This window comes from Crocodylus siamensis, chromosome 5 (genome assembly GCF_052110815.1).
Source record: "Crocodylus siamensis isolate JL-2025a chromosome 5, ASM5211081v1, whole genome shotgun sequence".
Lineage (NCBI taxonomy): Eukaryota > Metazoa > Chordata > Crocodylia > Crocodylidae > Crocodylus > Crocodylus siamensis.
The window spans coordinates 206,012,853-206,039,183 of record NC_143399.1 but is presented as its reverse complement, the minus strand read 5'-3'; the positions used below and the strand labels follow the sequence as shown (position 1 = coordinate 206,039,183).

At 55.4% G+C, this 26,331-nt stretch overlaps 3 protein-coding genes across 10 annotated transcripts; 1 reads left to right on the top strand and 2 right to left on the bottom strand.

Annotated features, from left to right (window-relative positions):
* Positions 1 to 377: 377 nt before the first annotated feature.
* LOC149865227 (GTPase IMAP family member 3-like) lies at positions 378 to 5,763 on the bottom strand. The gene is made up of 3 exons (XM_090048128.1): positions 5,572 to 5,763; positions 2,255 to 2,300; positions 378 to 1,444 (listed from the first exon to the last, which is right to left on the bottom strand). Exons 2-3 carry the CDS (start codon positions 2,277 to 2,279, stop codon positions 537 to 539), a joined length of 933 nt encoding a protein of 310 aa, XP_089904254.1. The 5' UTR covers positions 2,280 to 2,300; positions 5,572 to 5,763; the 3' UTR covers positions 378 to 536.
* A 153-nt stretch (positions 5,764 to 5,916) lies between these two features.
* On the top strand, positions 5,917 to 13,433 carry LOC149865226 (GTPase IMAP family member 2-like). Of its 4 annotated transcripts, none has more exons than XM_090048131.1 (6): positions 5,917 to 6,263; positions 7,274 to 7,451; positions 7,855 to 7,897; positions 10,380 to 10,452; positions 11,911 to 11,956; positions 12,474 to 13,433. In XM_090048131.1, exons 4-6 carry the CDS (start codon positions 10,417 to 10,419, stop codon positions 13,253 to 13,255), a joined length of 864 nt encoding a protein of 287 aa, XP_089904257.1. In that variant the 5' UTR covers positions 5,917 to 6,263; positions 7,274 to 7,451; positions 7,855 to 7,897; positions 10,380 to 10,416; the 3' UTR covers positions 13,256 to 13,433. The 4 variants fall into 4 exon arrangements, with proteins under 4 accessions (XP_089904257.1, XP_089904258.1, XP_089904259.1 ...); XM_090048132.1 differs by lacking the exon at positions 7,855 to 7,897 and adding an exon at positions 11,587 to 11,685 and having other exon boundaries at positions 5,918 to 6,263; XM_090048130.1 differs by lacking the exon at positions 7,855 to 7,897 and having other exon boundaries at positions 5,919 to 6,013; positions 6,164 to 6,263.
* Positions 13,434 to 14,987: 1,554 nt separating this feature from the next.
* Positions 14,988 to 24,640, bottom strand: LOC149865225 (uncharacterized). Of its 5 annotated transcripts, none has more exons than XM_090048111.1 (8): positions 24,237 to 24,640; positions 22,470 to 22,556; positions 20,303 to 20,431; positions 18,384 to 18,503; positions 17,606 to 17,716; positions 16,496 to 16,581; positions 16,109 to 16,179; positions 14,988 to 15,549 (listed from the first exon to the last, which is right to left on the bottom strand). In XM_090048111.1, exons 1-8 carry the CDS (start codon positions 24,543 to 24,545, stop codon positions 15,386 to 15,388), a joined length of 1,077 nt encoding a protein of 358 aa, XP_089904237.1. In that variant the 5' UTR covers positions 24,546 to 24,640; the 3' UTR covers positions 14,988 to 15,385. The 5 variants fall into 5 exon arrangements, with proteins under 5 accessions (XP_089904237.1, XP_089904240.1, XP_089904238.1 ...); XM_090048115.1 differs by having other exon boundaries at positions 15,386 to 15,549; positions 16,501 to 16,581; positions 24,237 to 24,633; XM_090048114.1 differs by lacking the exon at positions 20,303 to 20,431 and having other exon boundaries at positions 24,237 to 24,583.
* Between the last annotated feature and the right edge of the window lie 1,691 nt (positions 24,641 to 26,331).

Genomic DNA, 26,331 nt, shown 5'->3' with positions numbered 1-26,331 from the left:
CTGAGCTGCAAGTCATGCTCCAGCTGACACAACCCCGGCTGAGAGAAGACCAAGATGGCTATACAGGAGACCAGAGGGCCCCTGGAGCAGAGGAGCCACGTGAGTTATCACAAGGATGCACCTAGCTCCCCTCCTTTGGACTGTGTAAATGAGGTTACTTGGGGCACAAGTATTTAGTGTTCTCATCGGTCCCAGAGACACCCCTCTTTTCCCCCAAGAATGGGGGAGTGCGCATTCCCAGTGGGCCCATGAAGGAGAGTGAAAATTTATTATACCACAAATGTTCTGGTTTGATACAAAAGCAGCAGCAAATTAACAAATGCTTCATGGTCTCTCTGGTGTGCTGTAAAAAGCAAAACAAAGGGATTGAATCCATTCACAGTGTTTTTATTTATCTTATCCAAATGTGAGGTTCAATGAGATGCTGTGATATAGGGCAGTGGGAGTCAGAGGGCTACAACGCAATGATATTCTGTGCATGAGTATGCATGAAGTACACACTGTTACAAGAATCCCATGAGCTAGGCTGATCACTCTTAGCTGAACCAGGCGTCATACCACGAAACAATCCCCCTCCATCCTCTCCTCACTGTATTGAACATATATTTTACAACTGTTATACATTTTATAAGGATCCATGTAAACATAAAACAGCAAGATGTCCACATACAACAGCACGCTGCCCTGAGTGCCCTGAATACCCGGTAGGGGAGAGCTGCTGCCCTGTCCCTTTGTTTTCTCAGGTGCTCTTTCACCTCTTCCCCAAGGATTCGGCACTTCTCCTCCTGGTCTCTCGTTTCAGAATGGAGGACCAGCTCTGCCCTGGCATACAGCTCGCTGGTGTAATGAGTGTTTCCGTTCTTCTGCACCATCCTCTCCACCACCTCGAGCAGCTCTCTCACCTGCGCGGCCTGCTCCGCTCCCACTGCTTTGTTGTTGAAAGCGCAGTATCGGTCTCCGCACTGTCGGATCAGGCTGCACAGGTCCCTGTTCTTCGAGTAGCGCACGTACTCTCTCAGGGAGCTGTCCCCTAAGTCCTCCTTCCGGGTGAAGAGGACAATCATGAACTTCATGGCCTGGCCCCCAAAAATCTCTTGCACTCGTCTTGCAGCCGCGTGGTCCTCCTCCGTGTAGCGGCCCAGCTGGGTCACCAGCACCAGGGCGTGGGGGCCCGGGGCGGAGAGCAGGAGGCAGCGAGCGATCTCTCTGGAGGCCTCTGCGCCGTGGCCGACTGGGTCGAAAATGGCCGCGGTGTCAGTGACAAGGAGACGCTTCCCGTTCCAGGCTGCTCTGCCGTTCCTGCACGTCCTGGTCACGGTCTGCGCTCCCAGCTTGGACTCGAACGCAGCCCGGCCCAGGAGGGTGTTGCCTGTGGCGCTTTTCCCTGCTCCGGTTTTGCCGACAAGGATGAACCTCAGCTCTGGCTGCTCACAGCTGCGCCAGCCTACATAGGGCAGGATTTGCAGCGTCACTTTGGGGATAACGGCATGAAACCGAGGGGAAGGGATGGCTGTCCCATGGCTGCGTCCAGGACAGGGATGCCTGGACTGCAATCCAGGTTCACTAAACCATCTCCCCTCCCCATTCCTCACTGCCTCTGTTACAACAGAGCTGCAACTTTTGCTGTCATTCAGGCAGAAAGTCCCTTACTATTTGAGAGGTGGCTCAGGTTACCTTCACTGGGCCTGACCGGAGTCATAGTCCCGCGGTCCCTGCCTGGGTCATTCGAGCTGGGCTCCCCTAGCTACAGTGCTATTCCTGGGGTGGCTGCAGGGCTGAGTCCAGCCTGACTGTTCTTGGCTTTCCCCAAGAGCCTCCCAATTTCACGTGTCTCCCTGGGCTCCTGAGTGGATGCCCGGGTCCCTGCAGACACACAAACCCCTCCTGGTTCCTCTGAGCTCAGCAAGCCCCAGTCTGGGCCCAGCTGAGACCACAGAGAACAGGCCTGTCTGGGACATCTCAGCCCAGTGTCCCTTTGAAGGCTGCATGTGTGGGAGAAGAGCGGCAGGGACGAGGCACAACAAGGTGCGTGTCATGAACAGAGTGAACGCAGCGTTTTCCTTGACTGCTGGATCCAGCACGTTGCTCCCACCCTCCCTGCTGTGTTGTTGCTCCCTTCTCCCTCCATCCCAGTGACTGGAGTCTCGACTGTTTAGAGAAGAAGGAGCACATGGACCTTTCCCTACGTCACAGGAAACCTGGAATGAGAACTGTGGCAGAAGGAAGGGTCGATAATCCCAGATTTGCGCCTTACCACAGAGGGCTTCTTCGTCTTCCATTTGGTCTCTGGGAGTATTTTGCTGAAATATTTGTAAAAAACAGGGAGAGATAATTAGCCAGGCTGTTTTGAAGTCAGGTGAAAGGCAAGGTGGATGCTTTGAAGTCAGGTGAAAGGAAAGTCAAGTGAAAGGCAAGAGTTGCAACTTATGTACTAACTGAATCAGAGATGCATAAGCTTGCATAACCAACCATTCGCTTTAACAGACTCTAGCTCGTGCATCACTGATTCAGTTAGAAAAACAGGATCAATTCTTCATCTAAAGGTACGAAGTGGAGAATATCAAAGACGATCTAAATCCAGCACACACCACCTTGAATACCTGTGTGCAGTATAGGCTGTCCTTCTGCTCAGACATCGAGGAGGATTTTGTGGGAAGATCTGAAGGAGTTCTCCATGAGCACGTCTACACGGGATGCGTACTGAGCACTGGCCTAGTAATACTGTGCAGTAGCGTGTCATGGCAAAAACCATGCTAATAGCCAACTGGGCAGTGTTATTAGGCTAATGCTCAGTAAGCACCACTGAATAACCATGTGCCAGTGCTAATGTGCAGTAACTTTAGGTACTGCACGTTTAGCGCTTTAGTAAGAAAGTACTAAACTAAATATGCAGTATCTAAGGCACATTAGTGAACGTGTAGATGTGCCCCATGTGTCTTTACCCTGGTTGCATGCTCAGCCTTCCTGCTTCATTGTTTAAATGTGGAAGGCTGCTGGCATGCAAATGCCTATTGAAGACCCAAAGAGGGCACTTGCCTGGCACTGGTAGATAAGGGTTGAAATCAGAGGTCCTGGATACATGGAGGGCCAAGGGCCTTGCCCCCCACCCCCCCTGCCACCCTTGGGAAGAGGGCTGTCACCTGAAATGCATAAAACTTTCCACGTGTCCATCATCTTGTGCCCCCCTTCTCCCCACCCCTCTCCAGGAAAAATAAGAGTCGGCACCTATGGTTGAAAAGGCCCCTGGCTCAGAAGGGCCTGGATAACTGCTCTAACTGCAAGGCAAAGGGTAGAAGGCAGCCGTCACCACCGCCTTGAGCTGAGCCGGATGACAGCAGCAGGAATACGGTATTTTCCAAGTAAAGTGAGAAGGGTGGGACCTAAAAAGCTATAGAAACATGTCTGCATGTATCTATTGGATGACTGCACAGTCCGGTGGGTGGAGAATTGGCTGGAGGGTCGCACCCAGAGAGTTGTGGTGGATGGGTCAGTTTCGACCTGGAGGGGTGTGGGCAGTGGGGTCCCGCAGGGCTCGGTCCTTGGACCGATACTCTTTAATGTCTTCATCAGCGACTTGGACGAGGGAGTGAAATGTACTCTGTCCAAGTTTGCAGATGACACTAAGCTATGGGGCGAAGTGGACACGCCAGAGGGCAGGGAGCAGCTGCACGCAGACCTGGACAGGTTAGACAAGTGGGCAGAAAACAACAGAATGCAGTTCAACAAGGAGAAATGCAAAGTGCTGCATCTAGGGAGGAAAAATGTCCAGCACACCTACAGCCTAGGAAATGACCTGCTGGGTGGCACGGAGGTGGAGAGGGATCTTGGAGTCCTAGTGGACTCCAAGATGAACATGAGTCGGCAGTGTGACGAAACCATCAGAAAAGCCAATGGCACTTTATCGTGCATCAGCAGATGCATGACAAATAGGTCCAAGGAGGTGATACTTCCCCTCTATCGGGCGCTGGTCAGACCGCAGCTGGAGTACTGCGTGCAATTCTGGGCGCCGCACTTCACGAAGGATGCGGATAACCTGGAGAGGGTCCAGAGAAGGGCCACTCGTATGGTTAAGGGCCTGCAGGCCAAGCCCTACGAGGAGAGACTAGAGGAACTGGACCTTTTCAGCCTCCGCAAGAGAAGGTTGAGAGGCGACCTGGTGGCTGCCTATAAGTTCATCAGGGGGGCACAGAAGGGAATTGGTGAGTATTTATTCACCAAGGCCCCCCCGGGGGTTACAAGAAATAATGGCCACAAGCTAGAAGAGAGCAGATTTAGATTGGATATTAGGAGGAACTTCTTCACAGTTCGAGTGGCCGAGGTCTGGAACGGGCTCCCAAGGGAGGTGGTGCTCTCCCCTACCCTGGGGGTCTTCAAGCGAAGGCTAGATGTGTATCTAGCTGGGGTAATGTAGGCCCAGCACTCTTTCCTGCTTATGCAGGGGGTCGGACTCGATGATCTATTGAGGTCCCTTCCGACCCTAGCATCTATGAATCTATGAATCTATGAATTCCAAACCTGCCTAATTCTGTACTGCTAATTCCATGCCTGGGACTGCGAATTAGTGCTGGGGACACACAGGGGAGGTCAGGTCTCTTCTGCTGCCTACGTGCAACACTGACACTGGTGCCTTCTTCTGAAAAATGATATTTTAACTTTTTTTTTCCCCTGTTATCAGTAAAAAATTTAAAAATTTTTAAAAAGGCTTTTACTGCTTCAGCAAATGTGTTGTATCTATATGTCTATAGTAAGTCATATTCTTGTAGCCTTACTGTGCCGCTCTCTCCAGTGTCCAGTCACTTTCCTTGTGGCTATTGGGTATATTAGACCTGGCACAGACAGATCTTTTGCATTCCTGCCTGGCAGGATCCATCTATGGTAGCGGTTCTCAACAGTTTTAGACTTCAGGGACTCCTCAGAAAGTGCCAGCTCTTCATTTGCATTGCAGACGACAGGACAAGGAGCAATGGGCTCAAGCTGCAGCAGGGGAAGTTGAGGTTGGATATTAGGAAAAACTGTCTCACTTGAAAGAGTAGTAAAGCACGGGAACAAGTTACCCAGAGAGGTGGTGGACTCTCTATCCTTGGAGATGTTTAAGACCCAGCTAAACAAAGCCCTGGCTGGGATGATGTGGCTGGGGCTGGTCCTGCTTGGAGCAGGGGGTTGGACTCGATGTGACTCCCGAGGTCCCTTCCTGCCCTCCTTTTCCCCAATTCTATGATTCCCCTATATTAGCACTAAAGCTGCTGTTGCGGGGGGTTATCAGCTGTTGTGTGCTGCTGGGTGAAACTGGAGCAGTGACAGTGCTACCGATCAACACAAGCTTCAGGAAACAGGGGCTACTAATCACCATCAGGTTTTTAATAATTGCACCGCCTGTACTTCCACATCTGCTCTGCCGTCTACCACCTGCCTCATTCTCCTTTTCAGACATTTAGCAACTGCAAAAGCCAGTTTCTCTCAAGCTTTTTCTCAACAAAAGCCAGAAAAAAGCTCATAGAAAATTCTCGGTTCCACAAGCTTGTTTTAAGCATGGAAGCAAATGTAATCAAACACACAAGTGAATCTAAATACCTTTGCCAGGCTTTTCTAGCTCAGAGTACAAGACTCTGCCTTCTTCCTTCACTGTCTGCTGCTGCCTCCGAGTCTGCGCTGTCCCCTAGACGGCCGGCACGATAATATGATGTGAACTGAAATGGCGTCTTTTCATAAAATGGTCTCCGCTTAGCTCTGTATCGAGTTTGTGTGCAGAAAGAGAAAGAACAACGCATCCGTTTTCTGTAGCCGTGTCACATGGGCTGGAGGAGAGGAGGCAGAGAGGCGACACATGACTGCACCAACGAAAAACTGCCTGAGAAGCGAAGAGTCCTCAGGAAGTGTAAGGACAGCTGGGTTTTTAGTTCTTCATTTGGTTTCATGCTCTAAAGACCTGACTCCCGTTCCTGGAAGAGCTGCACATTGTGTATCATCTGGCTACCCTGTGCCAGTCCCTGCACACAGAGTCTGGCTTCAGCTGGTATGTGCCGACACCGGTCAATGCCGTAGCAAAGCCTTAGCGTGAGCAGTGTATGCGCTAATCAGTGCTTGGACTAACCAGGACTGCAGTGAGACCCCCAAATGCTTCTCGTCTTTATGGAGACCAAAGTAAAGTGTGGGTTTTCTCCAGGATCCCTGCACTCCCCTTGGCACGGCAAGTCCTGAAACACCTGACCATCTCCCCGGGAAAAGCCAAACGAAGGACAGCCCAGATTCACACTACTGGACTGGTAATCGTGTTTTGGAGCATTTGATGCAGCGAAGGGGGTGGACTGCTGCCCTCGGCCTGGACCTCGCTATCTTCCATCTCTCTGGTTTCCTGTTATTTCTTAGTTGGGGGTGGGAGGGTTTCCATTTCCTCCCCTATGTCTACAGCCCCTTCTCTTTCTTTTAACTGTTATTTCTTGGCACTCCTGTTGCATGATACTCTAAAAGAGAAGTGCGTTAGACTGCTGATTTATGGCTGTTATTCAGGGTGTGCATGCCCAGAGGCTGATTCCCAGCTGTGCCATTGCGAAGCATGAAAGAGACCTAGCAGGGGCTGGGACCCTGGCCCGCTATTTTGTTCGGGGAGGATGGAGCAGGCCTCACTGTCCATGAGAGGGTCCGGGGATAAAGACTTTCTAAGTTATCACCATGCAAGCTTACACATGGTTACACAAGGACCAAGGTTACCTTGCTCTCATCCTCCTGGTCCCATGTACCTCCCCCTCTGGGCTGCCCAAAGGCCAGCTCAGCTTGTCAGTAGCTTGTCGGATGATGACAAACACTAGCAGAGACGAGGATATCTTTGGAGGTATCTTATCTTGGACCAGCTGCAGAGTTGGGATAGAGATCAACAGGCTTTTACACGTTCTTCTGCAGCTCTGCTTCTCCATGCACGGTGCATTTCCCACCCCAGGGTGCAATGTGGCTCTTGGAAAGTCCTGTCAGGTACATCCACCTTTTGCCAGGAAGGGATGGTGCTTCAACTGCTCATCCCGGTTCTTGCTGGTCACAGATAAGCAGCAGAGATTTCGAGTCTTATGCTGAAGACACTTATCTTCTGCTGCACCTTCTGCACCCCCACGCCCACACTCACCCCCCCACACACCCCTCCACTTCCTGTAGCATTCAGAGCAGCTCACGTAGCAAAGATTAGTGGCTGTTCGGTAGCAGCAGCCCAGCCCCCTGCCTGTACGTGGATGGGAGTTTCCACCACCACATCACTATCTCTATTTTTTTTTCATTTTCACACCAGTTTAATCCAGGGTTCATGTAAAGCTGTTGTTAAAAAGGAGAAGTAAAAGGAAATCAGAAGAGCCTGGTCTTTTCTGTGCAAGGCCAGCTGCTTGGAGCATGAGGAGGGAACTGGAAACACCGGAGAAGCTGAAGGTGAAGCACTGATCTGGTCTCCCAGCTGGAGCAGCTCCCTAAAGGTAGCGTGAGGAAGGGGAGAGGGATTGTGGGGCAGAGACAATGTACTGAACTGTCTAGAAAGCCAAATTGGATGAAAGTACAGCTGCATAACCAGGACTGCTTTGGGTCCCCACTACAGAAACTGGAGAGAGTCCAGCGCAGGAGAATGAAAAGGGTTAGGGGTCTGGGGCACGGGACTTGTGAGAAGAAGCTGAGGGAGCTGGGTTTACTGAGTCTGGAGATGGAGTTGGAGAAGACTGAGGGGGGATTTGATAGCAGCCTTCACCTCCCTGAAGGGGGGTTGCAAAGAGGATGGAAAACTCAGGTGGGAAGGGACCTCGGGAGGTCACATGTAGTGCAACCCCCGCTCAGAGCAGGACCAGCCCCAAGTACATCATCCCAGCCAAGGCTTTGTCTACCCAGGTCTTAAACACCTCCAAGGATGGAGACTTCACCACCTCTTCAGGTAACCTATTCCAGTGCTTTACTACCCTCCTCAGAAAAAAGTTTTTCTTAATAACCAACCTCAACTTCCCTTGCTGCAGCTTGAGCCCATTGCTCCTTGTCCTGTCGTCTGCCCCCACTGAGACCAGCCCAGCTCCATCCTCTTTGCAGCTCCCCTGCAGGGAGGTGACGGCTGCTGTTCAATCCCCCTCGGTCTCCCCTTCTCCAGACTAAATCAGCCCAGGTCCCTCAGCCTCTCCTCACCAGTCCGGGGAAGTTGAGGTCCCTTCCCACCTGAATTGCCCATCCTCTTTGCAACTCCCCTTCAGGGAGTTGAAGGCTGCTATCAATGGATTTAATGCAAACTGTAAAAATATCAAAACAGGGCACTTATTCTGGAAGTCATGAGACCATACAGAGACCTGCAAAGAAGGGTACTAAAGGCATACATAAATGACAATTTGGAGCAAAGAGGTAGAGAATTATGGTATTGAACTGGCTAGAAACTCTCTTAGAAATGAAAGCACAGCTAAAGACCAGGGAGGCTGCGAGCCAAAACCCCCGATGGCTCGGGCTGGGGGACGCACAAAGGGACTGCAAGGCCATTCTTCTCTCAGGCCAGCCCTCGATCTACTGCAATGAGTATGCCAGGGCTCGGTCCTGGGGCCCGCACTGTTCAACTTCTTCATCAGCGATTTGGACGATGGGGTGAAAAGCAACCTGTTTAAATTTGCTGATGATACCAAAATCTGGGGGGAGGTGAGCATGCTAGTAGGGAGGGAAAGACTGCAGCAAGATCTGGATAGGTTACAGGAGTGGGCTGACATAAACAGGATGCGTTTCAATACTGACAAGTGCAGGGTGCTGCACGTAGGCAGTAGAAATCAGCAGCACACTTATTGACTGGGAAACTCCCTGCTTGAGAGCACAGAGGCAGAAAGGGACCTTGGAGTCATTACTGACTCCAAGATGAACATGGGCCGACAATGCGAGGTCACGGTTGGCAGGGCTAACCGCACCTTGTCCTCCATCCACAGGTGCATCTCGAGCAGGTCCAGGGAGGTGATCCTCCCCCTCTGTGCGGCACTGGTCAGGCCGCAGCTGGAGTACTGCGTCCAGTTCTGGGCGCCGCACTTCAGGAGGGATGTGGCCAGCATGGAGAGGGTCCAGAGGAGGCCACTCGCATGATCGGGGGCAGCAGGGCAGGCCCTACGGGGAGAGGCTGCGGGACCTGAACCTGTTCAGCCTCCACAAGAGAAGGCTGAGGGGGGACCTGGTGACTGTCTATAAACTCACGAGGGGGGACCAGAAGGGTTTGGGGGAGACCTTGTTTCCCCAGCGCCCCCCCGCATAACAAGGAATAACGGCCACAAGTTGTCGGAGAGGAGGTTTAGATCAGACATCCGTAACAACTTCCCGGTCAGGGCGGCTAGGAGCTGGAACCAGGCGCTGGCTCCTACCCTGGGGGGCTTTAAGAAGAGGCTGGATGCCTACCAGGCTGGACTCATTTGAGCCCAGTTTTTCTCCTGCCCGGGCAGGGGTCGGACTTGAAGATCTACAAGGTCCCTCCGACCCGACTGCTGTGAGTCTGTGACAGGGAGATGTTGGGGGCTCACAGGAAGACAGGAAGCAGCTCTCAGTCTTCGCTGTGCTGTCCAGATCCTGTGTTTCTGTCTGCTTGCAGTTTTAGATGCAAGACTTAGATAACTGAAGCAGCGCTTTCAATAATTATGTTGGGAATCATTTGAGTTGATCTAGTTAACTTTAAGTATCTGAATCTATTTTTCTAGTTTGCTATTTTATCTTCTTTAGATGATCAGGTAACATTGGGAAATATCAGTTACAAGGTACAGCCGTCTACACGTTGCAGGAAATCATGCATTTTGAAAAGCAAATCGCACCTTTACTTGGATTCTTGGATTCCCATTTAGTGATAGTTACTGGACGGGAACTACAAGCACAGAGCTCAGTTAAAAGTAACACCATCGCCTCCTATCAGCTTCTACACTCACGCAGCAGGGACCAGGAGGGAGATTTTCAAAGGAGCAATAGTCAGGTTGGGGTTTAATTCTCCCTGGCATTCAGTGACGGGCAGATGTCTTATTTGTGCATTCAAAATCCCCATTGTCTTCTATCCTTCGGTAAAATGCCAGGCACTTTTATGGCCTTGTATAAATACACACTTGCAAGAAGAATTGCTGGGAGATCTTTGAATGTGCGTCTAAGGATCTAAGGTGAATTTTTTTGTGGTTGAATCTGCTGTTTGCAGCTGATCTTATGCCCGCAATATAGTGGCATGACTCTGACCCGTGCCAGCAGTTTGGACGTCCTGTGGTGAGAAAAAGGACGTCCAAACTGCTGGCATGGACCAGAGTCATGTTGGGGAAGAATCCAAGCGCCGCAGCAAAAACCTCCCTGTCGCTTGCACAGACACGATGCAGCACACGGGGACTGGCATTGGCATTTAGCTGCCGGTACATTAAGCAATTTTGTCCATTTTACAGGAGAAAGCTCCGTAACGTCTTTTATCTTGGGAAAGAAATGTCCACTTATGACTCCCTGGGACAAACAGAGTGGGTAAGTGTCAGGGGCAGGCACACCCAGAGGGTCCTGAAGCTTGATTGTTCCCTTTTGCCCCATGACCTAGTGGTTAGAGCACATATCCAGGATTGGAACCACCACAGCTGAGCGAGAGAGCATTTCACACACCCCACGTACCAGAAAAGTGCCCTCCCCGCCAATCTGCAGGCTCTTCGGGGTGAGGATTGCCTCCCCTGCTCCGCTGGAGCTGAACTATTGGTTGGGCAGGAGCGTAGGGTGCCTGTCGCCAGAAGCAGCCAGCCCCTTGGAGGGCCCTGCTGCCAGGTGAGGAAAAAGCCTTGCACCCACGTTCAGCTCGTTTGCAGGCCCTCCGGCAATGCAGGGCTGGTGGAGGCACTGGATCCCCGGTGAAAGGACGGTGACAGCAGGGAAGGGGTAATAGCCTGGTGGGAAGGAAGACGTGGGCCGTGCATGCTTCCTTTATCCAAGAGGCTGGACCTTCCTCCTGGGACCTCTCCAATATATTATAACAAACTCCTTTCTGGCCTCACAATGGCAGGACACTGCTAGTGCCCTCGTTCCCCTGCTTCACCTGGGGCAAGTGAAAGGGTGCGTGTGATATGTTGGGCGTTGGTAGCCGCGTGCGTGGGCTGTTTGTGCGGGTTTCAGACATCTTAGATAAGAACTTGTCGAGCACGGTCTAGAGCAGGAAGGTGCTGCCCTGAGCGGGGGGCTGGATTACATGTGACCTCCTGAGGTCCTTTCTAATGCAGGTTTCCTCTGACTTTGCACGCACAATGGGAGACGTCCCATCTGCATGTACAAAACACAGCTCAGCCGGAGTTATGCAGCTGTAGCAGGTGCCCCTGTAGCAAACTGGAGCTCAGTCCCTGTCCTGATGCAAAAGGTGTGTGAAAACGCGAGGGAAGAACACGCCGGACAGGACTGTCAGGTTGGCAGCAGCCGTGCTGCGTAGCGATGGGTTGTATCGCTCTCCTCCGGAGGCCGTGAGGCTGCCCGCTTTCAAAATCCACCAGCAGTTCATTTCACAGACCGCACTTGCTCTGAAGCAACCAGGCTTAGGCCAGAGGGGAGGGTCGCCCCGATTGCATCTAGGTAGATGACTTTGCGGCGCGATAACAAACTGTCACTTTATTATCTGTATTGCAGTAGTCAGGATCGGGGCCCCACGGTGCGGGGTGTGCACACATAACGGGAGAGAAGCCCTGCTCCAAAGAGCCTGAGATAATTAAAGGCACCAGGCAACAAGTGAGTGACGCACGGTGGGCGGGAAGGGGCAGAAGGGACGACGGTGACAGCCGTGCCATCGTGTCACCAGACGGCCCAGTGAGGCATGGCTCAGAGCTTCCTCTTACACAACGATGTGCCTAAGTAACACAGCACAGCCCAGCGATCCCTGTCCAAAATGAGTCTGTCGTTGCGTACTCTGAGCATCAAGGCCTCGAATAACACTGTTTATTTCCTATATTTCAGGGCAAGATGGAAGGGAAGCAAGCCAGAGAAGAAGGGGCTTTCAGTGGTAAGACAGTCACCCGAAGCGCCACATTATCACTGCTGTAGTTTGCTCACCTGGAGGAGGGATGGTCTGCCAGGTTTAGGGTTTACATGCCCCGTGGCTGCAAAAAACCCCAGCTCCCATACAGCACGAGGACACAACGGTGGCATTGCAACAGCTGGCATCTGCATCCCTCGATGCCGGTGCAGTTGTCACCTCTGCCTGTTCCAGTGATTCAAAACCAGGGACATTCAGTCTGTGGGGGTGCCAGGAGATCCTTCCGGGGTGCCCCGGGGTCCCACACAATAGCAGCACTGCGAGGTGTTCAAACACCTGCACACGCTTCCCATGATGAACCCAGGGCCTGCGAATGGGCATCCACGGGGTCAAACACCTCCTGCCCTGCTCCGCTTCTGAGCTCTTTGCAACAGAAGATTTGCTCTAGTCATTTTGGGGGTCATTCAGAATTGTATACAATTCCCGCTAATCGCTCCTGCCTGTGCGAGATGTTGTGACCATCAGGCTTGTTCCCATCCCGCAGGTGCCCGCAGCAGCTCCGAGCTGAGAATCATCCTCGCTGGCAAAAGCGGCTCTGGGAGAAGCGCGACTGGAAACACCCTCCTTGGGAGGAACCAGTTCAGGTCCCAACTTGGGGCAAAGGCAGTAACCACCGAGTGTGAAAAAGGGCAAGGTGAGCACAGGGGACAGGGAATCGCAGTGATCGACACCCCGGACCTGTTCAACCCCCGCGCCTGCGGTGCAGGAACCTACCGAGAAATCAGGCGCTGCATCGCGCTCTCCCACCCGGGCCCCCACGCGGTGCTGCTGGTGACCCAGCTGGGCCGCTACACTGAGGAGGACAAGGAGGCCGTGAAGCGTGTCCAGGAGGTGTTTGGGATGGAGGTCCTGAGGCACACGATCGTCTTGTTCACCCGGAAAGAAGACTTGGGGGGTGACGCCGTGAGGGACTATGTGAGATATTCAAAGAACAAAGACCTCCGGGCCCTGATCTATACATGCGGAGAGCGATACTGCGCCTTCAACAACAAAGCGACCGAGGCAGAACGGGACAAGCAGGTCACTGAGCTGATAGGCAAGATCCAGAGGATGGTCCAGGAGAATGGAGATAGCTTTTATGTCAACGAGATGTATCTGGAGTCCAGCTTAACCGAAGAGAGAGTGAGGTACCACATGGGAAGATATAAGGGAGTCAGGGAACAGGTGAATCCACGCATCTCTAAAAAATGTCTATGGATTTTTTTGGCCATTGTGGCTCTCTTTGTTATTTTTGTCATTGTCTGTGTTTTAATCTCTAGAGGTTAATCGTGTGTCATCTCAGGTCTCCAGCCAGCATCACCCCAACATTACTATGGTTAATCGTGTTTATTGTGCTAATGCTTCAGAGCCAACCAACCAGATGCCCGCTGTGCTTCATCTCTGTAACACCCTTGTACCAGACACGATTACGGTGATAAAATATACTGCAGAACAGTTGAACTTTTCTGGGCCAGGTTCTCCCCTCCCTTCAGCTGGGTTTACAAAAGTCGTATCTCCTTTGCAGGAAAGAAGGCTGCAGCGGGGTGGTGGGTGAGGTGACAGCAGATTTCCCCGAGACTAAGGGCTGCCGCAGCGATGACGGGGAACAGCCGCTGTCCCTTGCCACGGAGGGCAGGGCAGGAGAGGGGGCTCGATCAACAGCACAGGGAATTTTCTATGATTTTCTGTGAGTCTGTGAATTCAGATGAAGTCTGAGGAAAAAAATCTCATGTGTGTCAGAGCAGCAGGACAGTGGCACGAGCTGCTTGGGGAGGTGTGGAGGGTCCAAGGAGAGGCTGGACGGGCACCGGTGTGGGCTGGGTTCGGAGCAGGGGTCCGTGCATTTCTCCAGGGATTTGAACTGGGTGACCCTAGCCACGTGGGGTCTTCACGGATTTAAACAGAGTAATGCAGAGTTAATAGCGACGTCAGTCAGGCTGTGCAGTAATGCCTCTTAGTTCGCTTCTGGCCTGTACTCCGGATTTACAGCCAGGGGGCAGGCAGCAGCATTTGACCCTTTGCAGAGAGCTGTGCAATCTCTTCACTCACCCCCTCACATCACAACAGCTCTGCAACACCTAACACGGCCTCACAGTCACTAAGAAAAAGACCCCAGCACCCCCTAGCCCCAACCTGGGCAGCTCCATGGATCTCACTGGGAACTAATGAGACCCTTGGCACATGGCTCCTTTCGATCGGCTGATGTGGGAGTGTTGCTCATGCTAGGCTGTAGTAAAGTGAAGGCAGTGCAAAGGCCCTTGGGAGGTGCAGGCTTCGCCGACCACTACATGTCCTGATAAAAAATGCAGTGAGCAAAAAAGCACTGATTCACAGCAAGAAACCAGAGCTGAGCAACTTGGGGAGTCCGCCAGGAGCACACTTCCTCTCCTCCGTGCCTCTTGTCTCTGGAGCTTGGTCCATCATCTGCCGGTCCATTATCAGCTGCTTCCTGCAGCCCTTTGCACGGGAAACACAAATAACTGCTGCCCCGGTGCTTGCAGGGGCTGAGCATCACTGGGGAGTGGCGGTGCCCCTGGCACGCTTCGCAGGACGGTACCAGCTGTGAGGCTGCAAAACCCGCCTCGCTCTCCCAACCCTCCTTTCCCCCCAGGACTCCAGGTAACCATTTCCTCAGCCCCACCAGGCCACCAGCAGAGCAAAGGCCAGTCTGGGGGGGACAGGGTCCTGGGCAGTGGTAGCTGCCACGGTGGCCTGGTGACACGGGCACCTGGTCCGCCCAGAGCAGAGGCCCAGTCTGCCACCGCGTGCCCGTGGTCTCGCGGGTCGAGGAGGAACATGGAGGCGCTGCAGGGTGCCGGCCCAGATCCCCCCCCCCCCCCCGTGCTGTGGTCTCTGGCCACCTCTTCCCTGCCATCGATGCTGGGGATAACCGAGGACACGGAGCCGTGGCCAGGCCCAGGCGGGAGCGCTGCAGCGGGTCGCGTGGAGCAGCGCGTGTGCCGGCGCTCTCAGGTCGGTCCCGCGTCCGGACCGCGCACACTCACCCGACGGGCTCGGCTCTTTCTCAAGCTGATTTTATTGATGTGGCTTTGCAAAGCACAGAGCATTAGTCTCGAGCACCAGACAGCAGCAAGTCTGGTCCCACGACCCCGGCACGGCCGTGCCCTCCGGCCTGCCGCGGTGAGGAACAAGGCGGGGGGAGACTGGCGGGACCCAGACAAAGATATTTGCTTCTGCTCCATCTCATGCCGGGAAACCAGGGCACGTCTGTGCCAGCCACCGGGCACAACCTGGAGGGGAATCTGGTTTCCATTTTGACTGAGCTCCAAAGCTCAGCGGGCAGGGAAAGGCTCCTGTTTGGGCTGCTCCCTGGCTGTGCCGTGGGAGACCCGGAGGCCCCGGTGGCAGGGCAGCAAGGGCAGTGATTAATGTTTGCTCAGCCCCTTGCCCCCCTTCTCATCGGGGGCAGCCGGGGGGCTTCGCAGCATGAGGTTGGAGTAGCAGCCGGTGCAGTAGCTGGCCACGGTCTCTCGCGCCTTGGCCCTGCGCTTCCCCGCTGCGGGCCGCCGGTCCTCCTTCCTGGCCCTGGTGCTCAGCAGCCCCTCTGCAGGGGGCCCTGCCTGCAGGGAGATGGAGGGGTGAGCCATGGGGCCGCGGCACCTGCCACTCGCTGCATGCCGGGGCAGGGTGGGAGGGCGACAGCCTGCGGCATTGGGACGCGGCACTGTGGGGAGAGGCAGGTGACCGGCACGTGAGCCTGGAGCCAGGCACTCTCGGCGTCTCACCCGGGCTCTGTTGCCTGACCTGCGACTCCTCGGTGCCTCAGTTTCCCTCCCAGAAGAGGGCTCGGTGGCTATTCTTTGACAGGCTTCAACCCTAAAAAGCTGCAGCCAGCGCCGCGTTTACGCTGCTCCCTAGGGTTAGCCTCCAGCCCAGCTGCGGTGCAAGCCTGAAAGCTGAATCTCTGGCTGTGGTCCACCCCGGCCCCCTAAACCTCTGTCCGCAGTGGGCGTGCGACTCCCCAGGGAGCTGGTGGCAAGGCCACCTCCCAGCTCCCTCTTCCCAGGTCCAGCCCATCTGCAGCTCCCTTGCTCCTCGGCAGCCACCACGGCACGTGCGTGAGTCTCACTGCGAGCAGAGGGTCAACGCCAGCGGGAGTAAGGAGCTGCTCCTACTTACGCCATCGGTGTGGCCCAGTGCCGCTCCTGGCGCAGGAGGACGACGGAGGGGAGGAAGACGACTGTGCCCCACTGGGAAGTGGAGGGGAGCCAGCATGAGCGGGGCAGGAGCTGGTGGGGCACGAGGGCCACGGTGGAGGGCAGGGGCTGGCTGCCTATCAGTGTGGGGGAGTCAGGACATGGACAGGCTTCCTTAATGGTTACGGGGCACGGAGCCAACTCCTGTCCCCTTCCAGCACTTCCCCGGAGTACGGCCCCAGCCCCTCTCCCCGGGCTCGTCCTCCGGCTGCCCGGCCTGGCTTGCCAAGAGCAGCCAGTGCATCACGTCTTTTCTGATGCCCTAGATAAGGGACAGGGTTTCTTTGCTCCCGCCCGCCTCGCCGCTCACCGCACCGAGCCTCTCGCGGAGGATTCGGGTTTTCTTGTGGGTCTGGGTCCCCGAGACGTCTGGACATCTCTCCTCTGGCGCTGATCCTACGGGGCAGAGAGAGACGTGCTGTGACCGCGGCTGGTCACGTATTTTCCCTGCAGGGGAAGGATTTTCCGGTATCGGCCACGTCTCCACGGCCTTGAGTCATGTTGTGACAGCCCTGAGCCCCCTCGCAGCACTTGGGAGCTGGCTCTTTCATTTTGTCTCATGAGAGCCCTAAAATCCTAGAAAAACAGAGCTGGAAGAGGCCAATAGAGGCCTTTCAGTCCAGCTCCCCTGCTGCCCAAGACAGGATTATGCCTGTCCCGCCATCGCAGCCGACGATGGAGACTCTCCATCCACGACCTCCCTCGGTGTCTGTCCCAGGGCTGACCCACCCTCAGCGCGAGACAGCTCTTCCCACCTCTAACCAAAATCCTCCCCGTTGAAATGTTAGTCCATTATTTCCCGTGTCCGCTGTGGACACCTTCCTTTTGTTGCCTGCCTCATCTCCCTTCCCAAACAGACCAGGTTTGGGTGGGCGCATGTCATATGGGCTTTCTAGCCCTCCCCATATGAGAAGTCCCTCGTCGCAGGCGAGAAGCACCCAGAGCTGTCTCGTGGAGACGTGAAGGATACTGTCGGTGCATTCGCTGACTCCTCTGCTCCCATAAACACCAGGACTCATTGTGCCCTGTGCTAATTATTAACCTTGGCTTCATGCGGGTCAATATTGACAGTGCATCGCCAGTCAATGTGTCCTGAAGGTCACCGCTGCTGAAGCCACGGGGCAGATTCAGACGCGAGTCACCAAGGTGCAGGCTGAGAAACTCTGCCAAAGGGTGCAGGGTGTGGCGGGGGGGGCCCCAAAGCAGCTTTTGTGCTGAGGTGTGGGTGCAGGGGTGGCTATCACGTAGCCCACCGCCCGTGGAGACAACAGGCCCTGGCATGCGGTGCTATAGCTATCCCATTGCTGTGGCCAGGCGGCATGATTAGGACCCCCTGGAGAGTCACCAGCTTTCGTGGAGTGACCTGGGGGTGACACTCACCCCACCCCAGGCCTCTGCATGGCCCCACCCCACACCTTACCTTGGGGGTGCTCAGGGGGCCGTAGCAGCCGGAGCAGGGGACATGGGATTCGAGCCCAGTTGGCTTTGCCCCCATCACCTCCCCACCGACTTCCAGCAGGAGGTCGCGATGCTGTGGAAGGAGAGCAGAAGGGCTGGGCCTTGCTTGCACAGCTCATGTCCTGCCAGCGAGGAGCCCTTGACAGGGGACCCACCTCTCCCTAGGTGCCCTGCAGCCTCGCACCCAGACCCAAAGCTTCCTGCTGGGTCGTCTCCAGGGTGCTGGCAGGTGAGACATGCACCACGCTCGTGTAGCGCAGACAGCGGGATGGAGGAGGGGGTTCCTCTAGCGGGACTGTAAGGCCCTATGGGAGCCAGCAGCAGGCGGGAGGATGGGGCCTGAAAGCCTGGTTCATGCCAGTGGGGAGGGCATGGGCCGGCTGATTAGCAGTGGGCATCTGGCATCCGAGCCCCTGGGTGGTGACCAGCAGTGCAGCCCCCAAGCCCCTGGCATAGAAGCGTGAGTGTTTCCTCCGAGTGTCTCTGACGTGCCCCTAGCCACTGTCCATTTTCTCCCCTGCGCAGCCCCAGGCTGGGGTGCTCGGGGGGTCCCCATGCCCTTCCTGCTGAGACACCTACCCCCCCAGGAACACCCCTTCCCCTCTCCCTGCATCGCTGACCCAGCTTCCCAAGGGCTCCGGGTGCATGTGCCCCCTCTCCACCCGAGCACGCAGGGAAGGGGCTTCGCTGCTCCCTTCTGGAGTCACGGCCCCCTCCTCCCGCCCCAGCACCAACGGTACCTGGAGGTGCTCAGCAGGTTTCAAGCTGAACATGTGCACGGAGCCAGGCCTGAACTGCTTTCTGGTGGGTTTGGGTTTCCGAGTCCCATTGAGTTCCCTCCTCTGCCTGTGTAGTTCCCCCTGAAGCTCCAGAAAGAAACAATGAGAGACCTTGCTCCACCAGGTAACACCGAGGTGGGCTCGGGGTGAGGGCTGGGTGCTTGGAGAGGGGTGGGTTCATGAAGTTTGTTAGTGCATCAATAGTGACACAGCTCTCCTCTGGGCTAAACCCCTACACAGGGTTAATTATCAGTGAATCCGGGTCAGAATAGCAGGTTTTGAGGCTCCAGAGGTTTCTGCTGTAGTCTGATGTGATTTAATGCATTTATTAGTGACCTGGATGCCAGAAGAGAGAGCTTCCCAATCTAGTTTGCAGATGGCACAAGATTGGGAAGGACTGAAAACGCTTTGGAGGAAAGGAGTAGAATTCAAAAGGATCTGGACAGGTTGGAGAGCTGGACTAGACAAGACAGGAGAAAGTTCAGGGCAGATAAATGCAAGGCGCTGCACCTCTGGAAGAACAGCCCAATGTGCAGGATGGGAGAGAACAGGCTCTTAACTCGCGATGGAGCACGGCCCTCCCAACCTGGGGAGTGTCCTAGGCAGAGATGCTGATTTTTCTTTGCTGGAATAGAAGCATGTAGACACTGCTCTAATGGCTGCCAAGGTGTCTCTGCCCCAGGAAAGCAGAGGGGACAGAGCCCCGTGTTAGTCCGCTCACAGCTGCAGTGGCTTTTGGCTGAGCACGTATCCTGCAGAAGCAGCCGAGCTGGCTTAGGGAAGTTTGCTGACTGCAATCTGTCATACTTCAGTGAGAAAACTGCGCTGGCGCATTTAAAGGAACTTCTATAAATAACTATGAACAGTGAAGAAGTAAAAATCTCAATACTGCCCTTGCAAGGGGCTGGGGCCTAGCCTCGTTTGCTACCCTGCCACACCAAGAAGTTTCGGCTGCCTCTCCCAGACGGTCTCCTGGGATGGCGCGCTTCCTAGATGTGCTGTTTCCAGGAAGGTTTGCTCCGTGCCTCCATGTCGGCCGTGACTCTGGAAAACCTTTTTTCCTACATTTTTGTAGGAAGCCACTGCTGGGGAAATATAATATGGTATTGCCCGCAGTTCTGGCCAAGCTTTCTATTTTAAGAAGGATGTGGAGAAGCTAGACAGGGTCTAGGGGCAGGAGACAAAAGTGACCCAGGTGGTGGAAGGCAGTTGTATGAGGAGAGCTTAAAAAAATTGGGCACGATGAGCTTGCAGAAAAGGTAACTTTTCTGCAACAGGGCAGGGAGTATGACAGAAATCTTTGCATATCTGAAGGGCTGCCCTAAAGAAGAGGGAGAATAACTGTTCCCCCTTGCTGCAGAAGGCAGGATGTGAAGCAATGCCTTCAAACTGCAGCAGTGTAGATGTAGATTCAATCCCTGGGAAAAATGCCTTGCAGTTTGGGTCTCTGCAGGCTTTCAGGAGGTGGCTGCTCATGCTTTGAGCAGGGATAGGGTAGCAGTAGCATTCCTGCATTCGTGCAAGGTGCGATGGCTTTTGAGGTCCCTTCCAAGCGGATGCTCCTATGAGAGGGTATGTTGCGGGGTTATGGCTGTGGGTGGGGCTGTCTCTGCTCTGTCCGTCTGGTGTCCCAGCCTGGGCAGTACCAGGCTAAGAACCGGTGGCAGAAGGGGTTGAAGCACAGCAGACCCCCCCGTGCCCTTCCTCCCGAGACACCTCCACATCCCCTGTCCCCCTGCACGTGCTGTAGCTGCATCGCTGCTGCAGCCTCCCAAGCAGGCCAGGCATTGGGCACCGCCACGCTCTCTGCACCCATCACGCAGGGAAGGGGCTTCATCGCATGGCTTTTGTTCTGGCACGCGCCGTCTCCTCCCGCTCACCTCCGGCTGTGTGTTGAGGGGCTTAGTAGGCTTCTGAATGAAAGGGCTAAAGCGGCCACGCTCTGTGGTCCTATTAGCTGATACGGCTCTGTAGAGTGTCCTTCTCTTTCGGACATTGGACTCTGAATCCTGCAGAAGGAGACCATTGGAGACTGAACAGTCACCATGCTGGGGTCGCTTGGTCTGCGAGGTCCCTTCCAGCCCCTAATAAACTGTGAAACTATTAAACTGGAGACCCATCTCAGTGCGGTCACTGGGTAACTGTGGGGGCAGGGGCAGCAGGGCACTGGGGTGGGCTCATGGGGTGATCTTGAGTGTCGGTGACAACACGTCTCAGCCCTGTTCCCCTCCCATGCACCCTGTCCCGGCAGGAGCCCCGGTGCCCTCTCTGGGAGCGCAGGCTCTGGCTGCACCGCGGGCTCAGACTGGAAGGACGCTGGCCCCTCGGCTCTCCCTCCACGTTTCAGACAGAACAAGGTTTGCTGCCTGGTTGCTCATCGGAGCTCACAGCTTTCTGCGCACCGGCTCTGCTGTACCTGGGGGTCCTCGGGTGCTGGGGAAAGGTCCTTGCTGTACAGGGAGTGACAAGAACCAACCGACCCCAGTTCCTTGGGTTGTGGGCTGGGTCCCCACCATCCCTGCCTTTCCCTCCTGGCTGGGTGCTGCAAAGGAGGAGGGGCGCAGGCTGCCCTGAGGAACCTCAGAGCCCCGAGGACAGCAAAGGGCACCTGGGGCTGGGGAGAGCTGGGGTGCAAGGGCACCGTGGTGGGGTGGCTCTACATCAGCAAGGATGCTTCTCACTTGTGGTATCTGTGCTGTAGTCTGCAATCCAGCCCCTGGTTTTAGGTCTGTGTGACACCAACCATGTAGCTGAAAGGTAGTGCAGCTGCTGTGCAAAGATAGCATCACTGGCCACTTAAAGGGGAGGCCTCACACTTCCCAGAGGACGCACAACAGTCCAGGAGAGCCCTGACCTCGACAACAGGTCTGACCCAGACAGAAGCTCCCATAGGGAGGAGACTCCAGGAGGGATTCTCCAGTGCCTCTGGGCCTAGCGTCACCAGTATTTATTTGATTTTGTATGTATTTCATTCCTATGCCGCCCTTCCCAACGAGGGCTTAGGGTGGCTTGCAATAAAAAAAGAGAGATCACTTGCAAACAGAGCAAAACAACTGGAAAAGGAGCTAAAACATCCAGACAAGCAGTGACAGCCTGAACAACGGCTCGTCCTAATTTTTTTGGTCAATGCCTGCCTTGCAGCACTTCTGAAAGTCATCCAGGCTCGGGTTCTGGCCAAGGACGTCCCAGAGCGGAGGGGCGACTGCAGAGAGGAGCCTCCCCTGTGTTTGCATCAAGCAACCAATGATGCAGCAAAGGGACATGCCCACACCCCGGAGCGTGCAGCAGGGGAGCAGGCCTCTGCCTGGGGGGTCTGCGAGACTCCAGCTGCAGCCTGGCCTGAGGCCTGTCATGGGCCACTTCTGCGCTCTCCCAGTCCCTGCAGCTTAGAGCTGGAGATGCCCAGTGTGGGATTTGGGGGGTTCACACATAGGCTGGGCAGATATCTGTCTGGGGTGGTTTAGGGCTGGGACTAGAGGGCCCCCAGCATCCTTTCCAACCTCAGGGTCTAGGCTTATCTAAGCAAAGCCACCCTGAGCCTGGTCCGAGTCCTGTGGAAACTGCTGGGAGCCCTGCACAAGGACGGCTTGTGAAGAGCTCGCCCCTTGGGTTGGGGCGTGGGGGCGGCTGTCCCCCTGCCAGGCCGCTTTGTTCGTACTCGGGTTTGCACTGGCACCAGCTTGGTGGTTGTGTGTTGTTCACTTGCACCTCAAGTCTCCCATTTCCCAGACCCTGATCTACAGCGTCCAGCTTCTTTCTCTAAAGCCCCTGCTATACACTACATATATCGCGCTATAAAGTGCGCAATAAAGTGAACCGCGCAATAAAGTTAGACTGGCCACATCTGCAAATGAATTATCACAGGATACAAATGACTGTCCAGCTATCAAAAGAGCCAACCAGCTATAATGTTAGTGCTTGAAAATGTGTAACAGCTCTCTAGCTGGTTTCTACCCAGCTGACGTGTAGCTGGGCCCTAATCGTTTCGTGGTCGGCCCTGTCTGAGGTGCACCCAGCGCTTGGCTGCCTGCCCCGTCCTCTACTCACGTTTCCCAGAATAGAAAAGCAGCCAGAACAGGGCCTTCTGAGCTTGCGTTTTGTCATGCTGCTGCGTCCCTCCTGTGACCATTGACCCTGGGGATAGAAACAATTTGGCATGAGGGACGGGCCTGACCGTTATCACCAGAGCTCGTTAGCGGAGGGCGTTCATCATCGCTCACGAATTCCACGAGCCCCTTGTCTGCAGACGAGATGAGACCGCCGAGTGCTAAGGGGGCTGGGGAGCCTGCAGGGCTCGTCTTTGATTGTCCGAGCAGCGTCGGAGGTCAGGACAGGGTCCGAGGACCGCGCGCAGTGCCGGAGCACTGAAACAGGGGCCGGGGTGTTAGTTTGCAAAATTGTCCAGGAGCTAAAGCGTGCCTGATCTCAGGACAGGACCCGTGGCAGGGTCCTGCAGGCCAGGACAGAGGCGTCAGCGGCAAACAAAACCTGCCAAGTGCAAACAGCTAAAGCCCCTTGGGGTGCGAGACAGGGCTTGTTAAATCTGACCCCACTGCCTCCCCCCAAAAGCAGCTCTTGGCTGAGTCCATGAAGAAGGGTTTGCCTGTTGCACAAGTTTGGCAATAGACCCCTGCCCTGCAAACCCCCAGCCACTGCCAAAGGTCGCACAAATATGTGAGCAGAGCCCCCCCGCCCACCGGGGATGGCCCTGGGTGGGGAGAGGGCGAGGGAGAACTTCAGCCAATCGCTGGTGAAGCACTGGACAGCCCACGATCTGGACGTGCTGTCCAACAGGCCCGGTCAGCACCACCCCCTCGCCCAGCACCTCCATCCCTCCCCGGCCTGGGGACGTGCGGGGCAGCTTGCAACCTGGGAAGCCCCTCGCGTAGCGGGGAGCAGGGTGGGGCCAAGCTGCAGATACGAGGGCGCTGTTTTGGGAGGGGCAGGGGTACTATCAGGCAGTCTGGGGGGGGGCATGGGGCAGTTGTCCCCCTCCCTCCACTCTTCCCATAATCCTCTCACTGGCTGCAAACGTCCCCATCTCTAACAAATCTCTGCTGGGCGCCTTCTCCCTGGCACCGAGCTGTCCCAGGGTCAAGCAGGAGCCGGTTGCGTTTGGTGATCTCTCTTATGGGACCCGTGCTGTAGCAGGGAGCTCCGTTGTCAGTGAAGCCATGGCAGGAGGTTTCAAGCAGGCTTGCACAGGCAAGGAGAGATTTTGGACACAGCTGCAGGCACCAGATGCCCTTCTCCAGGGCTGGGACATAAGCAGGTACAGCCCCAGCTCCATGCCAGGTGACAGACTTGGGGATAGCCCCACTGCAGCAGTGGAAGTGGTCGCTGGGACAGGGCAGGGGCAGCAAACCCACAGCAGAGAGGCGCGAGCAGAAGCGGAAACAGGACTGCCCCCAGGCCGAGGCCTGCGACGGACGGTCGCATCTGCCCCGGGGGCAGGGGCACACGCAGCACGAGCCTGCTGATATCAGAGGAACAGGGGCATCGGGCCGAGGGCCTCCCCGCCATGCTGCAAGTGCAGGTCAGAGCTAGACGGGGCATCGGGCTGCACGGACCAGCCCTTCAGTCCGGCCCTCGGCCCGCGGAGCATCGGCCCCTGCGGTCCAGAGAGGATCGCATCACAGGAGCGAGCCACGGGGCAGGGGCCAGCACGCCGCAGACAGGCACGGGGGCACACGCACGAGCACTGCGAGGAGCAGCCGGGGCTTCGCCTCTTCTGCATCTCGAAGCACCCCGCTCCCTGCGCCCGGTGCCTGGCAAGAGCACCCACCACCCACCTCCCCCTCCCCACCCACAAACCTCCTCCTCGACTCCACCAGGCGTCGCCGGGGCATCCGTCCCGTCGGTGCCGGCCACCACCACGAAGACCAACGCAGCCGCCAGCCCCCATAGCAGCCAGGGCCTCATCCTGCAGCGCTGGAGGTGCGGGGAGGGCAGGGGGGTGGCGGGGAAGAGGAGCTCAGCTTCTCCTGCGGTCTCACGGGCTGCTGTCCCGGGGAACGATGGCACCGCTTCTGCACCGCTGACCCCTGCGCAGACCTTGACTGCTGGCGTTAGCCCCCGCACACCACCGCAGGGCACGCCTCGGCCGTGCCTCTCGTTACACATTGACCTCCCGCTCCCGACATGCGGCCGAACAGTCTGGCCTGCTAGAGAGATACAGGACAGCTCTGCCGGCAGGAGATGCAGGGGGGTTAGACTGAAAACCTGGCTGCTGTTAGAGGGGGTCAGGAAGGGAAACGGAGGAGCAGGTGAAGCAGGGCCCCCCCGCCGTCCCAGTGAAGTGCCCCTCTCCCTCGAGGTGCCTGCCCGGGCCTCTTCTTGCAATAATGGCACAAGGATTGCTGCACGTAGGCAAGCAAACCTAGCTCGCAGCCCCAGCCAGAGTCGAAGCAATGAGGTGAGCCGCAGGCAAGGCCCTGGGGGGTGTTGAACCTTTATGATATGCCCAGGTCACCTTCACAGGGTTTCCTCTACAGCCAGGCGTGCTAGAAACAATCTTTTAAAAAAAAAAAAAATGAACCCTGAGATCCCCTCCTATTCACGTGGCTCTGGGTCCTGCAGCTTTAAGGAAGTCACCAAGAGTCACGATAAAGTCACAAGAGTTAGCAACAGCACATTTGTTGCCAGGTCAAAACGCACTTTCACGCACACATGCACAAGGACCCTCGTGATAAATGGTGACGAAGGTGGGCATCGGCACAAGCACACAGACCTTCTGCAAGTCGGTTCGCTTCAGGAGAGGATCCGTCAGCTCTGCCATAGCCTGCTCCAGATCGGAGACCTGGAGCTTAAGCACGGGTCAGGTTTGAGTGGGGTTTGCAGACTGCCGGGCTGAGTCTGCCCAGGAAGAAGAGCTTAGCGATTTTATACACAGCAGGTCAGCGCAGTGCATTTCAGAAAAGCAAGAATCGATTCCCTGAGCTCAGGTGTGAGAAGTAACAGGGTTTGGTGATATTCTAAGTTGTAAAATTTCCCCTTGAAAATTTTCAAAAGCAGGTTGGACAGAGACTTGGCTGGGATGGCTTAGTCAAAAGGATCCTGCCTTCACTAGATGGTCTCATGACGCCCCTTCCAGCACTATTCTCCTATGATCTTTTATTGGACAAACTGTAGAGTTGGGGGAGAAATTAAACAAGCTGTCAGGCACAAAGTGCCCTTCCTCAGGTCTTGGAAAGGAGCTGGCACAGTCTAAGTTACTGACCCCAAGCCCAGCACCCTGCTACAGCAGGGAACTGCACCATGCCATTTGTAGACCCTGGTGAAACCCCATCATAAAGCCAATTCACTTGTTCAGCCCCTAGCTCAGGGTCTACAGGGAGCACAGCACTGATGTGGAGCATGCATTTCTTGCTCCTGAGCTGTCTCCCTTCCCTGCAGGTTCCCCCACTGCCCCATTACACATCCTGGCTGGGTCACTGATCATCGCTCTTTTTTGTGAGTTCAGCTGTACCTCCCTGCAAGGAGCTAAGACTTGGCTCGCCAGCACCACCTGCTGCCGCTCTAACCATAAGGAAGTAGCAGCTTTGCAAGAAAATAGGAATGCACTAAATGGAGTTGACTATTTAGTTGGGTCTCAGCTGGCTCAGCAGCACCATGGTCCTGATCCAGAGCCCACTGACATCAAGGGAAGGGCTTCTTCAGTGCTGCGGAGGAACACAGTGAGGCCTCACCTGGAGTAGTGTCCAATCTGGGGCACCATAATTCACAAAGATGTAGGCAAAGTGAAAAGAATCCAGCATAAAGGGACAAAAATGATTAGAGGTTTTGGAAACTTGACTTACAAGGCAAAGCAGAAAAAGGTAGAATTATTCAGTGTGGAGAAGAGAAGACTGAGGCGGGGAGTATCGTGACCAGCTTGGGGCACCGTAGTTCAGGAAAGATGTGGCCCAAC

Bases quoted from the DNA above. Each gene is read 5' to 3' on its own strand.
- LOC149865227 (XM_090048128.1), bottom strand. From the start codon at position 2,279: ATGGAAGACGAAGAAGCCCTCTGTG. The intron at 1,445-2,254 runs GTAAGGCGCAAA...TGCCCTATGTAG, and splicing joins AGACGAAGAAGCCCTCTGTG to GCTGGCGCAGCTGTGAGCAG.
- LOC149865226 (XM_090048131.1), top strand. From the start codon at position 10,417: ATGTCCACTTATGACTCCCTGGGACAAACAGAGTGG. The intron at 10,453-11,910 runs GTAAGTGTCAGG...CCTATATTTCAG, and splicing joins CCCTGGGACAAACAGAGTGG to GGCAAGATGGAAGGGAAGCA. The intron at 11,957-12,473 runs GTAAGACAGTCA...CCCATCCCGCAG, and splicing joins AGAAGAAGGGGCTTTCAGTG to GTGCCCGCAGCAGCTCCGAG.
- LOC149865225 (XM_090048111.1), bottom strand. From the start codon at position 24,545: ATGTGTAACGAGAGGCACGGCCGAGGCGTGCCCTGCGGTGGTGTGCGG. The intron at 20,432-22,469 runs GTGAGTAGAGGA...CTCCTTCTGCAG, and splicing joins GCTTTTCTATTCTGGGAAAC to GATTCAGAGTCCAATGTCCG. The intron at 18,504-20,302 runs GTGAGCGGGAGG...CTGGAGCTTCAG, and splicing joins CCCTCAACACACAGCCGGAG to GGGGAACTACACAGGCAGAG.